The sequence below is a fragment of the Thermobia domestica genome, chromosome 1 (assembly GCF_964235325.1).
Source record: "Thermobia domestica chromosome 1, izTheDome1.hap1.1, whole genome shotgun sequence".
Lineage (NCBI taxonomy): Eukaryota > Metazoa > Arthropoda > Insecta > Zygentoma > Lepismatidae > Thermobia > Thermobia domestica.
The window spans coordinates 297,608,009-297,624,632 of NC_137454.1; the positions used below are offsets into that span (position 1 = coordinate 297,608,009).

Below are 16,624 nucleotides of genomic sequence, written 5' to 3' on the forward strand. Positions count from 1 at the left end.
GAGGCAGCATCCTTGTCGAACTCCCCTTCCAATTGCACTCTCTTCCGTCAGTTCTTCCCCTATCCTAACACTTACTTGTTGGTTCATGTATAAGTTTCTTACGAGTCTTCGATCTTTCCATTCCAACCCTATTTTCTTTAGAACTCCCAACAACAATTCCCAATTCACGCGGTCAAAAGCCTTTTCTAGATCGATAAATACAACATACACCTCTTTCCCTTTTTCTATAAATCTTTTACCGATCGCCCTTATTAATCCAATAGCATCTCTTGTGCCCTTACCTCTTCTGAACCCGAACTGCTCCTCCTCAACTTCTTCATTTGTTCTTCCATATAACCTTCTGTTCAGTATTCGGAGCAAAATTTTAGCTACATGAGATATGAGACTAATAGTTCTATAATCCTCACATCTCTTTGGGTTCGATTTCTTAGCCATCGGTATCATGATCGTCTTCAGGAAGTCTTTTGGCCACTCCCCCGTCTCATGTATTTCATTGCATTTTCTTTCCATTGTCTCCTATATTTTTAATGAATTCGATTGGTATATTATCTATCCCGGTTGCCTTTCCATTCTTAATCTCGGATATAGCCTTTTCAAACTCATCCCTAAGAATACTAAATCCTTTATCATCGCCTACTTCATTTTCTACTTCAACATTTAGGCTACACGGTCTCTCCCTACTCTCATATAAGTCTTCCACGTATTCTTTCCATCTTTGTATGACCTCATTTCTGTCGCTGACTACCTTCCCATTTTTATTTTCTACTGCCATCGTAATACACCCTTGTTTCCTCCGAAATTCCACGGATTTCACCTCCTTATACATTTCCTCATATTTCCCAACTCTTTCTAACTCTTCTATATCCTCGCAAAATCACTTGTCCACCAATATTCTTTACATTATCTAATAACTGCTATAAAGAATAAGATCAAAGGATTATAAAGAAATAAATAGACTAATATGACATTATTAATGTAGTGGTATATTTTTCATATCTACTCTTGTCCAGGAAGTATTACATGTGTCACAAAGCAAACATATTTCGACCCACAGTAACAACTTTTCAGAAAACTTATTGAAACTTTGTCGTTTTTTTTTTTTTTAATAGCGTTTTTAACATTAGTTAATTAAACTGACCAGAAATATTTTACGGCAAAATGCGTAGAACAAAACGAAAAATGAAATTCATTATTTGAAAGAAGGAGAAAAGTAAAATAACATCAAATAAGATTATTTCAGAAATATACAGAAAGTAAAAGTGAAACTGCATCATAATTAAATATTTGTAGAAATTAATTGTATATAAACTTGCTGTGGTCGCTTATACTACTAGAATGAAGCAATATGAAACGTATTAATTACAATATTTTGTCCTGAAAAGATCTTTTTTAATAATAGAGATTTGTGACACTTTTATTTTTTTAACGTGTTCGAAAGTATGAACAAGAATTTCGCTACGAAATTCGCATCTCTAATAAACGGTGCGCGTAATGAATGTATATTTTGTTCAATTTATTACATATATACATTATTTTCAGCAAAAATATTCTCTTCTCTAAGTATAACTCTTTGCATTATCCTACTTATATAACATTCTTTTTCATATATAATACACACATTTTTTTGTGGGGATAACTAATGGTAAGCCTTTCCTTGGCAATTCACCCGTGATTTTGTTTCTAATGCTGGCTTTTCCGGGGCTCTAGCTACTTACTTTTCAGACTGAACACGAAAATGAAAGTAAACTCAAAACAAGGAAAACAGACAGCTCACTGAGGTTCATAAGTACTGCTGTTGGGGGATTATTGTAGGGTAGACAGTCGAGGCTTGGCAACAAATAATATACTACTACTGTTGAAAATTGGTCTATCGTCTCTATTGAGGTTGAGGAATTCTTAATTTTATCTCTCTAACTTCTGTAATCAACCTCCAGTTTATATGTATTACCCTTTCTTTCACTCTTGCCTTTTCAAGAATAAGTGCATTAAGTGCCAATCTTAACATCTTCAATTCGTTAAGGTGTGTTTATCCACGTTGTTCGCATTACGTGTCCTGCATGTCCAATATAATTTAATTTGGATTCACAGGGAAGGAATAAACTCTCGTTGTGTCTAATTTTCTGAGGTTCTATATCGTATGCCATATTATGTTGTTAAATGTAAACCGTTTTGGTGTTGTTCTCTTTTGTCTGATGTACCGTTGTTTTACTAAATGTAGGCGAATGATGTTCTTCCGTTCTCTTTGTTATTTAGGCATTCCCTTTCTTTTCTCCAGGATTTTATTTCTGTACGTTTTTAAATTTCTGATTATTGTACTCATTTCGTTTCACTACCTTTTTTTTAGTTAGGGAATTTCTTTACTGAATAAATTTGTCTACCTCATTGTATTGAAATAAGCTTATGGACAACATAGTTTTTGTGCACAAAATGGTAGTGTGAATGTGCTTATAAATACAAGTTATTTTATTTTATTTTATTTTATTTTAATCTGTGATTCAGATGACATATATCCCTAGTGCCAACTACATCTAGGAATGGCAGTTTCTTTCCTTTTCGACAACTATTGTGGGCATAATATTCGAATGTGTATTATTGAGATATTGGAGAAATTCAGATATATTGTTTACGTGATTGAGTAAAGATGTCGTCATCAACTAACATAAAACAAATATTTCGATTATAGTTCATTGTGTTTCTTGTCAATAGTTCATGTAAATATTAGCAACTACTGGAAAAAGAGAAGCCTGTAACAATGTCTTTTTCTTAGAAGTTGGTCTTAATTTAAAACAAGTGGATGTACAACTGTGATACAGATGGTTTGAAGTTTGACCGATGGATGGCAGCACGAAGTTGAAACAGTACCCGAAGATGAAGTAATAATGTAAAGATGGCTATACTAATTGCAGAATGTTCCGAAGAGAAGCAATGTATCGCAAAATTGATGTAGTTTCAGAACTTGACGCAGTATCATTCATTGACTGCAGTGAAAGACATCTTTAGAGTTAATTGCGAATGATTCCATCATTTTTCTCTACTGCTCCCACTCGGTCACACTTCAAACCATGTTTCAATTAGCGGAATTATTGGCTATTTAGCTTGCCTTGTGTTGCGCTAGAAATAACAAGTTGAGTCCTAATGTAACTTTAATAAATAGAGAATTAACCTCTAATTCATTACTTTTCCTTCTACGGTTTTGAAGCTTTTTTTTCTTTTTTTTTCGAGTATTTCCAGCTTTCAGCCAAAGAATTCAATAATATTAAGCATTTTCCTAAGTTACGCGGGAGTAAAATTCACTAACTATATGTTGGATTGTTACAGTGACCAGAACATATACAAAAGTGTAGAAAAACGTTTTTAAGAACCACAGGGAAATCAGAAGATAGCACACACTGGCAGTCAATCATCATATAATTTTCGAGATCACAAGGTGATAGAAATTTTAACGTAAAAAAAATGAAGATTCATTATAAAAGCTATAGAAATAAAACTCAACTCTTCAACCTAATCAAATAAGATGGTCCAAAATTTCAGTATGCAGATTTTACTTGTTCCGAAGCCAGGACTGTCTTCCCATCATGAATATCCTAACAGCGGCAGTTATAATCACCGGTCAGCGTTTCATAAGTTTTTCCTCGTTTTCATATCAACGTCGAAAGTGGAAGCAATTAGAAATTCAGAAACGTCAGTACCATAAACAAAAACTTGGACGAAATGCCAAGAATCAACTTGTCATTCTTTCTTTCATATTCAGAAGTAATGATCTTTAATCAAGTATCATAAGAAGTTATGAGGTCATTTTAGAGCTGGAGAAGAAGGTTAGGCAACACAATTTACATATTCTGTCTTAACAACGTACTCTGTTCCTGATATATGACAAGTAAAATATAGATAGCTACATTTTTGACCCTGATTCCACACTTTCTTTTTTAAGTTTCTTTTTAAATTAATAACAACATATTCTGCGCTGAAGATAACATGCAATATGATCAATTGAATAGTTATACACATTAAAGTTTTCATGTAAATTTAAAAGAAATAGCATTTACATTATAATTATCAATTGACCATTATTCCCATGTCATAACTCAAACCATTAAATTAAGTGCTGTTAAAAATATTAGAATACCTATTAGTTATTCGAAGTTATCGCTTATTCGAAAAATTGTTCGTTAGTTGAATGAATTGTTCGAGCAACTTCGAATAATTTGGTTCGAATAACGCACTTTCAGAAAAGATATTGGTCTAATATCAAATTATTATTACAATTTTAGCAGCATTAGCTGAAATCATTACAAGAGACGTTACATCTTTGTGTTGAACACAGTTTACACATGGAATCCAACGTTGAAGTTTATGAAAGTAGTACTTGTCTCACAAACACATGTACAAACACGCAAACAGCAAGAAAGGAGAATATAGAAAGTTATAGTTCTCGACTATAATTTCAAATTATAACTAAAATTGACTTTTAGGATTTATGCTATTTTTATTAAACATTTAAGTCATTCCGCTAGGCCATTTATGTTAGAATAAAGAAAGAACAACTAATTTATTGGAAACTTACCACTGGAAATATTATTGAGAGCTCAATTCCAACCAAAATTAATGAAAGCAATTTGCTTTCAATGAATTATCGTTTTAATAATGCGTAAAATGATTAGATCAAAAATATAACATTTCTATATAATTAGTTCTGAGAGTATGTATATGAAAGCTTCATACTGAAATCCATTTTTCTTATTATCTGTGCGTGTATTACATGCATATTTTGTTTTATTTCTTAACCTATATACACTAGATTATTTTCACCGAAAATAGTTTATTAGTATTATTTGTCTTGAAGCACCTTGTTGAAGTAATTCACATAGAACGAAAAGTCTAATTAAAGTGTACAAAGACAATTTTGCAGAGAAAATATTTCCATTAAAATTTTTACAATCTTTGACTATAGTGATGTTACTACTTAACAGTTAACAGTTTACAATATTGTTACATTTATCCTAAATTTAAAAGAATTGTGCTTTTGTAAAACATATATGTCCCCAAATGCAGTATTATTTTCAAAGTGTACTAATTTTCTTAATTTAATAATGATGAAACTAAGAACTATCCACGTGAAGTAACATCGAGATAACGGAGTTAGGAAGTGGTTAATATTGAGGTACATATGTAGAAATATTGAACTAAATATGATTTCCTCTTAACTTTGGCAAATTACACTATATCGAAGATTAATATTTTTTTAAAAATCATATTAAAACGACATTTTATTCAAAAATGTTGAAGATGTTTTGTATTATTTAAAGGTGCATCAACATTCGCTTTTCTCTCTTTTCCACATTAAATATATTCTGGGTGAAAATAATGAAAAAATTCAAAATAAATCCTAAACCCTTTTTTCTTAAATAATTTAACTTGAGAAAATCCTAGTTTCATAAATGATTTAACTTAAGTACACTTTATACAAAAAGATAACTCTGTAAAACATTTGGTTATAATAAACAATAATTTTAAGAGATTGTTTTCAGAATAAGAACTTCTTCGACTATGTTAAATTGTTTCCACGTTCAGCTATTCTTAGAAACGACGATTAAAACAATACCAAAACAAAACTTCTATACTCACAAAATATATTTTAATACCTATTTATGGACTTGCATTTTTGTTCATAAAAATTAAAGATTACTAGGATAAATTGTATATTTTCATGTATTGTTTGAAGTATTGAGGAAAACTTGTTTTTAATGTAATTCGGTAACATTTTCTTTTCTATAATCTAGAAATATATAAATTACAGGTTTATATATATACAAACATATTCACATACCACAGTTATTACGAATAGTTACTTTTCCTGAATCTGTCGTCAGTCGTGGCTTCATATATTTCTGTTTTTATAAATATGTACAGGTGAATGTGGCTATAGGCCTGACCCTGTGTTTTCTGAGCAGTAACATCGCCCAGCAAACTGTTTCAAAGAAATGTACTATAAGAAGTATATGCTGTTATTGAAATAGAAAAAAAGGGAAAATATTAATGTTGTCCACCTAACTAAACGTCGAACCAACTTCCTCGCTTCACTAGAGATGATCTTACGTGTTCTATCACACAGGAGAGATCGCTATAGCAAAATGCAATGCACAAAATGCATTTTTGTACGAAAAAGCAAATTTAAATACATTATCGAAATGAAAGTAGTAAGTTGTAAACATCCACAATACACTACTTACTATACTCTAGTATGTGTTGTACATGTAGTTATACATGTATACTGAAACCTCTGAAAAGAATTAAGAATTCAACATTGTGAATACGTAGAACAAGATGGCGCAGTAATAATAAAATCATATCAAATCTATGCAATTCTAAGTGTGATTCTCCCAGCAACAATCACCATAAAAACTAATGCAATTTACTTTAGAAACATCATGTAAGTGGAATGGGATGGATAAAGGTCAGAATAAAGGACTTGTCATCTTAGTGTAGCAAGAAGTGATATTTTCAGGAAACAAGTAACGTAAATTTGTTCTGACTCTACTGAACAGCATCATGAGTTTCAAAAGCAACACCTACTTCCGTAATACTGAAATTTCAATACTGAAAAGGATTAAGGAGAATTATAGCTATCTCTGAGTATACCAAGATAACGTTTTAAAATCCAAATTTTTAAAGCAAATATTGGCATTATCTACATTTTAGAATATGAAATAGTGGGTCTTCCTCTTCCCTCCCCAAAAAAGTTTACCAATCCATTTTTTTCTTCACTTTACAATTGTAGTTTCACTGATCTTCGTCTTCGAATGTTAAATTAATGTAGCTTTTCACAATGTGTAATAGTAGTATGAGTGCTTGGAGACCAAATCTTACAGTTCATATAAAGAGGTATGTTAACTTCTTTTTATTATTTTTATTTCTAGTATGAAACACAACGTTTCCTCTAATAACTGTGCACATGTCTTCCACTTAACGAGTAGATATTTACAGTTCTGAAGGACAGGATTTGTCTTCCATATTTATTATCATCATCATTTCAATCTTGTTATGCAACCACTCGAGGATTGCGCGGTCTTCAGACTCGATGAATCTTTCGTCTCCGGAATGTTCGTTCAGTGATTCGTCCTAAAATTACGAAGTCAACACATATTATTAGAAAACCACATTCCTATAAATTGAAAGCGTAGACAAAACTGAACAGATTCTAAATTAAACTTCAGTGAAATTCAACTATAAAATATTAAGAAGGAAGAAAGAAAACCTTATTCTAGAATATTCTTAGCGTTTAAGGGGGGAAAATGTCCAATATATATATATATATATATATATACCAAATGATTAGATGGTATTGAGTTGAACAAAATGATACGCGTGAGTGTGAAGCTCATGCGTAGTTTTTGAGAAAATGAAAAAATACAATTAATTGTGAACATAAAAATAGATGCTGTACGAGAATTATGTCACTTACTGAGATGAAAATATTAAAATATATTCTCATTAAAGTCTTTATTATCATATTAGCAAGATGACAATAATCTGAAATTTTAATTGCTGTTTGAAGCTGTATGAAATAGTTCAAATATACGAGGAAGAATCAGAAACTAAGGTTACAAGGCTGATATTTCTGGAGTTTCGTCTGTTATAGAGGAATGAGGAGTGTGCGGCAATTTTAATACGTGGAGTTGGCAACTGTGCAGGGTTTCAGCCACCCGCCACTTACAGCGCTAATTATATGTAAACACAAGTGGCGATTCGTTTGGAAAACTTGTCTCGCAAAGAAGTCCACTCAGTTATTCGATTTCTGTGTTCGAAACATGTAACCGCAGCTCAAATTTACCGGCAGCTGATAGAGGTTTACGGAGAGACTTAATGTCTCGTCAGTATGTCACAAAATGATGTCGAAAGTTTCCGGCTGGTAGAATAGCGCTTGAAGCAGGAGGCACCGACGACGAGCGCAGTAGCCGACCCAGTCCAGGAGACCGCCACGCTGTTGAAGCAGTTTCGCCGGGACATCATCGACCACTCTCCCTACACCCGGACTTCGCTCCAAGCGACTTTCACCTGTTCCCGCATTTGAAGGACAATCTAAGAAGCTGTCCCTTTGCTTCAGACGAGGAGGTGAAACACTTCGTGACAACGTGGCTGAACACACAAGGACAGGATTTTTACCAGGAGGGAATCTTCAAACTCATCCCAGGATGCGAAAGTTTTTCAACCGATATGGAGACTATGTTGAAAAATAACTTAATACGTACTTTCTGTTGGCTGTATTGGTTGTATGAAATAATATATACATGTTTCACTACAGGTTTTGTAACCTTACTTTCTGATCACTCCCCGTAAGGTATACGTATATCAGTTGTTAAGTCATATCGAGCTGAACAAGATAACTTGCTTACGGGTAATTTTCATATGTAATTTTTGAGATAGTTGAAAAAAGCAAAAGAGAACTTTTGCGACGGTAAAAGGTACGTCGTTGGTTGCCAATCATAATTGACAGCTGGAAGAAATTGTTACTTATTTATTAACATTTTTTTTCTACAACAAAATACACTGTTAACTAGCAAATTGTTTGTCTTTTCATAACGGCGACACAGTACTCTTTACACACACATACTAGTAGTAGTCTTTCTTTTTTATTAACGTCAACGGTTATGCACCGGCGGTAAGGGAGACTGATGATAAGATGGATGATAATGGTGGAATGTCGAAAATGGGAGGAAACGGAGAACAACGAAAACACTGGTCCGATGCGAACTCCCGCCACCACAAAGGCTACTTGGCGGGAGTTGGAATCGAATCAGGAATCCTACGCGGCAGAGATGAACGGTGCTCTACCACTGAGGCACCGCGGCCCGTTAAGTAAATTTTGTCACACGTTTGAAGCGACATATCGAAGTTGAAATGAAAATGTGGTTTGAACACCTAATATCATATAATAAAACATTCTTGTAGAAACGTAATATATCATATTCAAAATGTTCCTATTTGTTCTCACATATGCCTGCGATCTTTGCAACTACATCTTTCGTCTCTAAAATGTCGTACAACTTATAATCCAACAGATTCAGTTGGAGTTGTGGGATGTCATCATTGTCAACGATGAATCTAAGAAGGACTTAATGTCAACGATGAATCTAAGAAGGATGCGACAGTGTCATGAAGGTTGTCTGTCTAAGCTTTATTAGCGGACGGCGAGTCTTTCTAAAAGATACAATGCCAATTCCTGAATACGGCAAGAGCCACTGGCTTCACACATCCACTTTTTATACTTTTGTATTTGTTTTCACAGAATTTATGATGCCAGTAGATATTTCTGTTTGGAGGCACGATGATTCACAGGTGCTAACGGTCCCTGGTTCGATCTCAAGCATCATAAGTTTGTGGTGGAACAACATCGTATCGGTAGATTTTCTCGGGGTTCTTCCGTTTCCACTCACGTTCTCATTTCGCCAATTATTTCGTTCTGCTTCATTAATCACCCTATTTTTTTAGCCTATCAAGGCATAAGTATAGGATGTAAAATTAGAAATTTCATTTCATTTCTAAATCTGTTTAAAAATCAGTCGGCTGCAAAAAACAGCAATTCGAATCAGGTAATGTTGAGAAGAGTAGCAGTGTTATTATTATTCATGACATCACAGGCAAGGAAGGGGGAGAAATTGCCTCATTAGGGTGTTTGCAACAAATGGAAGAAAACATATCAAATTACTTATCAATAGAAACATTATCACTAAGGCTTGGACTTTTATGATATGTCATATTTTTATCCTGGCATCTTTTTACATGTTTAATTAAATATAAGCACATTTCAGACTCTTGTGAAAATACTGCTTTTATTGGTCATATAAATGCATATTTAAACTATATTTTAACTTTAACATTTTTGGACCCGAAGCATATTTTAGCTTATATTTTGTCGACTGTCACTTGTTGCTCAGGAATATATTTGCCAGTATTAGCAATGAGGTTATTTCGAACTCTTTTCTTATAAATATTTGGCTGTGTGTAACAGGGTTTGAAGAAATAAGTGTGGAGGGAAAGGGTGATACAGTAGTTGACTGGTGTAGCATCAATCACCTTGAAAAAAGTTTGGTGTGAATATCCGTATGCCAGTTCTCAGAATTCCATTGAACTACACTCATTTTACATTCTATCTTCTTTACTTGCACCATAGTGTACTTGTATTTGTAAAATGAGCAAATGAGTAACAGTATAGCTGTACGTATCAAAACTTGAGAACGAAAGCTTTTAACACTCTAAAAATCTCAACCAACAGTGGCTGGCATTTGTATTTACTCATGTTAAGTCGTCGCATTAAGTTCAATAAGAATGTTATTGTTGATTTTCATAAAGGTGCAGAGATATGCCTACTTTTGAAATTATAAGAGTGGCTCTGTGGCTCAATTTCAGATCCCTGGTGTGATTTCCCGGCCAAATGAATTTGTGGTGGAAAAATTGTCCGTGGGTTTCCTTGGGGTACTCACGTTTCCTGTCACACTTTCGTTCTACCAATTATTTCATCTTTCACTTTCATAAGCATCCGAATCTTTTAACCTAAAGAGCACAATTGTGAAGCATAAAACCTTGAATATCATATTATTTAACTTAAATTAGAAGAACTTTCGCTAAACTGTGCATCAGATAAAGAGAAGAAGAAGCCGGGGAAAAAATTAAAGAACAGAAAAGGAGCTGAGAATCATCCAATTTCACTCCAACGTAAAGATATTCTAGTATGACGCCCAACTGGATGTTTGAAAGCGATGTTTCTTTTCTGTACTGTATTTTCTTTTTACATCTTGTCCTTCTTATCTGGATGGAGATTTTGGCGTAATTGGTTATAGTTGATTTTCTTTTGTGTTGTGTGATATTGTGTTTACTATGTTTGTGATATACATATATAATTTTTCTGTTGAACATAGGACGAAGTACGAAGTCTGTTATTATTAAGTACGAAGCTTTATTTGATATTTCTTCAAATTTTTCACAATATTTAATTTATTTGTATTTTTTAGCCAAACCACTTGAAGATTACATTTTTTTTTTCCGGGGAGGAAGGGAGTTATTTCTATCATAATATACTGAGTTGAAAGAAAATGTCGTACTCGTGAAGTATACCATGTGATTGTACACACAGAAATAAGGAAAATGTCCCAGTCAACGTTGTTTTTTTAAGGCTTCTCCTAAGAATACAACCTTCGAAAAATTGTTTCCTCAAGATTTTTGAAAAACATCTGAAATTACGCTACAGGTCTCTGTTAATTTAACGGCAAACTTAAGAAATCATATTGTTAAGGAGATAAGTGAATCACTTATTTCATTGATTGTATTTGTAAGAGTTTTCCTGTACTGTTTCAGCCACTTATCCTGACTTGTTTCTCAGGATAAGTCACGTTAAAATCGAATTACTTTATAAAGATATTTTGAACTTTTGTTGCAAGGATTTTAAAGAAATAAAATCTCGTCATCAAAGTGGTTATGTAGAAAATTTATAGGGCGATTTCTTTACGAAATAACTCCAAATTTAATGACTGTTTTGCATATAATAACAATAAGAGTCCTGTAGACACTAACAATGTGACACTCCCTCTTAGTCACTGCTTTTCTTTTCTTGACACAACTTATGCACTTTAAACATCTTAAACATCTATACAAAAATTTAATTATAATTATTTAATGAATTAAGAAATGTTGAGTGTGTAACCATTATAGTAGACTAAAATCCAAATTCGTTAACATTTAATATTAACACGTTCTGTGTAGCCTCTGATGTGTTCAAAATACAGTATTATTGTATTATAATCTTTTAGAAACAAAATCACCATTAAAAAATATCTACATAAATAATCAGTTTATCAGCAGGTCTTGTTTCTATCTTAAAACCGAAAGTACGAAGTATGTTTATAAAGTGATTCGATCTTCGTATGAATGATTTAACCTTTGAACCAGGCGACAGAATTAGTGGTTGAAACCGTATAGGAGAAATCCGACAAATACTATCAACAAAGTAAGCGTTTCACGTATCTCCTTAACAACTATATTAAAAGTGCATCAATTACAATTGTCAAGTAAGTATTAGGAAATCGTTGTTCAAATCATTCTTCAAAAAGTGAAAAACCTTATTCAGTAGTATACGAAAAAAAAATGCTAGTTTCAATCAGTTTACACAAAACTTATGAAGATATGATTTGTACACCATTAAATTCTATGTCTCCCTCCGATTGCCATTGAACCAGTATCCATTAAGTATTTAAAGAAACCAACACTTCAGGGATTGTAGCTTTTAAGCGAACCGTAGTAATTGTAGAGATATTTATTATGCTGTTTGTATAGTTTCGTGTTATATGTACCATATGCGTTATTTTGTATTTGCTCACTATAGTTCTATTTATTCTTTCGTGCTGTTGGTCAATAATATTACTTTATATTCTCATTTCATATTTCTTAAAATTAGAAATATAGAAGACGTAGATGCGTTACTTCTTTTTTTTTTTATCGAGTTTGTTCTCCTATTTTCTTCTGAACAATTTGACAAACCCTTATTTTCTTTACAAAATGCTGGGTTTCCTTTTCATTGGGTTATCAAAACAGAGATTTGTTACAGTTTCGACCGTCGTTTGTCTTTTGCTGGCTGTTTTCTTCTGTATGAATTACAGAAAAAAAGGACCTTCGATGTATTCTTTCGTAAAGGAATGCAACATATATTGTTTGAACAAACTCCATGGCTCTGGATAAGTAGAGTAACAAATAAAACACAGTTATAAATAAATAATCATTTATTTATTTAAAATATACATATATATATATATATATATATATATATATATATATATATATATATATATATATATTTAGTTATTTATTTTTCTTATTTAATATTTTCTATTTGTTATTTACTTTTCTTTGTATGTCATCTGTTTAAAGAACTATTAGAAAAAGTGAAAGGGCTCATTATATTTTTCTGTTGGCGCGGAATTACCTTTATCCTCATTGGTTCCCTCCGACCAATGAGAGAGAAGAAAGGGCGTGGTCTTTCACTTTCTCGTGTATATAAGATCTGCTGTCACCTGTCTTTTCACAGTGTTTGTGTCTGATGAAGAGGACGTTAGGTCCTTGAAACTGTAACATATTGTAAGTATAGTTTTTAATGTATTTCATTCTGCTCTGGTCAGAACTGTTTTATTTGTTAATATATTGTTTATTTGCATTTTCCTATCTGGTTTTTGTCACTTTCATCCAAATTTCTTTTATTGTGCTACAAAGCCAGTTTTGCGCCTGTACCATCGTAAGTACAAATGTGAGCACCTTTGCGTAATTACTACATATTTATAAAATAATTTGAAATAAATAAAAATTACTGAAATGAAAATAAAATACCTCATTAAACATCACTTTCTCTCCTCATACGAATTTCAAATTCGCAAGTTGCGTGATTGGTTCCTTTGTGTTGCTGATATATCATTATAAATGTTACTTCCTTAATCTTTCCTTTTATATTTTTTAGACTTACGGAACTAGCATACTTTAAAATAATAATAATAATAATAATTGTTGGTATTAATAGTAGGAGGAGGATTAGCAGTAGCAGTAGTAGCGGGAGGAGGAGGGGGAGGAGGAAGCGTTAGGTCTGTAAACAGGTCCTGGAACTACTAAGGGGTTTGGTTTGTCTTTCATTCTTAGATTCGGGTTTCGAAATGTTTCTTCCATTTTCTCGATCTTCAAGTTCTTCAAGAACTCCAAATATTGTTTTCTTTTTATCAAATTATCCATCAGTTGTGTTTTTTTCCTGCTTCTCGCTTTTGTTCCATCTTTATGTGGCGTTATGAAAAAAGTGTTTTGGAAGATGTGTTCAATCCAATTGGCCTTTCCACGAAGAATGTTGGTTAAAAGTATTCTCTTTTCTCCTATTCGTTTTAAAACATATTCGTTCGTTACTTTCTCTGTCCATTTTATTTTCTCTATCTTCCTCCAACACCATATTTCGAAGCTCTCTAAATATTTCTTCTCTAATTTCCGTAATATTCAAGCTTTCGAACCAAGAGTTCTCTAGTTCATACATACCACTTGACCAGCTTCTCCCTGACTCTGCTAGTTAATAATGATCTTTATTTGTTGACTGCGGCAATTCTTGTTCTTATATGTCTTTTGTACAATAAGCGTCTCTCATCAAAATACTTTCCAAATATTTAAAATGATCGATCTCTTCAAGCTCTCTTTGCTCTACTCTGATCTGCAAAAGCATCTTTCCACGGAATATTCTCATGATTTCCGATTTTTCGATGTTGATTTCCATTCCATATTGTTTCCCAGTGTCAACTATTTTATCCATCATCGCCTGTAGTTCTTCCGTTGGTCTAGCTATAATAACGATGTCATCCGCATAGCAGACTTTGTTAATGATTTGCTTTCCAATCTTGAAATCTCTAACTTACATTAATGCTTCTTTCATTAAGCGTTCAGTGTAAAAGTTGAATAAATTGAGGAGACATACTATACAGCCTTGTCTGACTCCTGTCCCAATCTCCACGCTCTTGTTTTTTCTTTGATTCAAGCGCAGCTTCTCTCTTTGTAATGAAATGAAATGAAATCTTTAAGTTTTACGACCTACGGTTATATCGGCTAGGCTAAAGGAGACGGTGATGATGAGAAATGAATGAAATGATGGAATGAAGAAAGTTGGAGTAAAGTAAAATAAGTTTTAAGAAACTTTGTTGTTATTGTTATACTAATAATTTTATAATCGAAAATGAAATTAATAAAATATATTTACCTGTCGCACTTTGAAAATCAGTTTGTTTCCAGTTATGCATGGTACAGCCATTATGTCGTCAAAGCGAACCATCCAATCGATATCCCAATTTCCCCACATTCGACACTTTTCAAGGAGGAAAACATGCCTGAAAATTTAAATAAACGAATGTTTTTCACATTTTCTTCAGAAAAGACAAATAAAATCAAAGACAAATTTTCACCACATACAATAAAATAGTAAATTAACATAACAAACAATTAAAGATTTAGTTTTTTTTTCTTTCAGATTTCCTTTCTATTAGGTAGCAATTTTTACTCTTAAGATATAGCTACTGCAGAATAAGAATGTAATATTATATTTCATTAGTCATATTGTAAAATATTTTGAAAATAGTTAATCTGAATGAATATCCTTTAAATCAACTAACGTAAAATCTTCATTAGTTGACTTAGAGGATATTCGGATTAGATATTTAAAAAAAAAGATGTAAAATTGCCGTTGTTCAGTTATGAAATTGAGAATAAACGGTAGTTAGTTCTCTTATTTGGAAATTTATTGAAACGAATACAAAAATAACTTTATTTCGTAATAAAATTAATTTGTTAACCTTCGCACTACCTAGGTATTTTTTTGTAACGCGAACTATCAAGGGGGGAGGGAGGTCATTTTGTACCCACCTGTTTAAGGTTAAATATATATTGCAAAAGAAACTAAGTAGAAACTCTGACAAAAATCTACAACGACAGCGTTCAATTTGCACCAATGTAAGGTATACGCTTTAGCTAAAGATGTTGAGCAACAACATACTTTTTTTTAAAAAAAAATAATTTTAAAGAAACGATCAGAAGAGTAATTATAAAAAAACATACTGTGGTGGACACAAAGTACCTCCCCTCCCTCCCCCGTTGGTAGTGCAAGGGTTAAATTTAAGCTTATTCTATTTTTGATATAGAAAACTTTCTTTAGAAAAGAGAACCTTACATTTCATATGTCGGCTTGCTCTTTCAGTGTATGTATAATTGATGATGATAAGCGTCGTTAGCAGATAGGATAGTTTAGAGACTATGGGAAAATTAAAACAACAACAAAAAATGTTTTACTTTAAAAAAGTTATTTCAATTTTGTTAACTTTTGAAACTAGTTCAACACATTTAATGGTAAACAAATTTCTTAAAGGTAGATCACGCTAGTGGTAAATATTTTCAATGAATTAAAACAATTAGTAGGCATATTCCTCAAATAACGATATACTGGAATATTTTAGTCTTTTAAATGTTACAAAAGGACAAACATCTACGCTTAACATCAATAACAATCGTAACAGGGAATTTTATTGACAGATGCTATGTTCATAGCAACATGTTAAAATCCATTCCTGTTCGGTATTCCCACCAAAAACATATGAGCACTACTGTAATCTATGTATAGAACGTGTCCAATACGAAAATTAAGCATCATTCCCTGAAGAAAGGAAAATATATAGTGGGGTGTTTGAATGTATTAGTCAATTTTCTAAAAGATTTGAAAATGTTGTAACTGGTTATAAAGCGTCATAGAAAAAGTAGAAAGGGAGAACTTTAATGAAATACAGTAGTATAAGCTCATATTTTCAACCTTTTGTCATGTTTTCGGCTTTTAATGACATTTGTATCATCATTATCTGCTGTCACAGAGTTCTTCTACCAGACTCCATTCTAGCCTTTTGCACTGATTTCTTGGTTTTTCGTGTGGCGGAAACCTAAAAACTGGAAAAGCAGAACAGAACATGAGAAAGTAAAGACAAGGTGGTGAAATATTTAGTGACCGTCTCACTATATTATTCCTTAATTTGCTTATAAGAGGCATAAAATGTGGTAAAATGGGCTTCCGTTAAGCAGA

The 16,624-nt window shown here is 32.5% G+C and overlaps 1 protein-coding gene across 2 annotated transcripts in view; it reads right to left on the reverse strand.

The window, feature by feature from the left end:
- Positions 1 to 962: 962 nt before the first annotated feature.
- The window catches only part of LOC145661598 (intermembrane lipid transfer protein VPS13A-like), a 305,499-nt gene continuing 289,837 nt past the window's right edge, over positions 963 to 16,624 (reverse strand). For both annotated transcript variants that reach the window (XM_081726923.1, XM_081726919.1), the window contains 2 exons: positions 14,765 to 14,891; positions 963 to 7,119 (listed from right to left, as the gene is read on the reverse strand). In XM_081726923.1, coding sequence (XP_081583049.1) covers positions 6,979 to 7,119; positions 14,765 to 14,891 — 268 coding nt within the window. In that variant the 3' untranslated portion in view covers positions 963 to 6,978. The remainder of the gene's footprint in view (positions 7,120 to 14,764; positions 14,892 to 16,624) is intronic.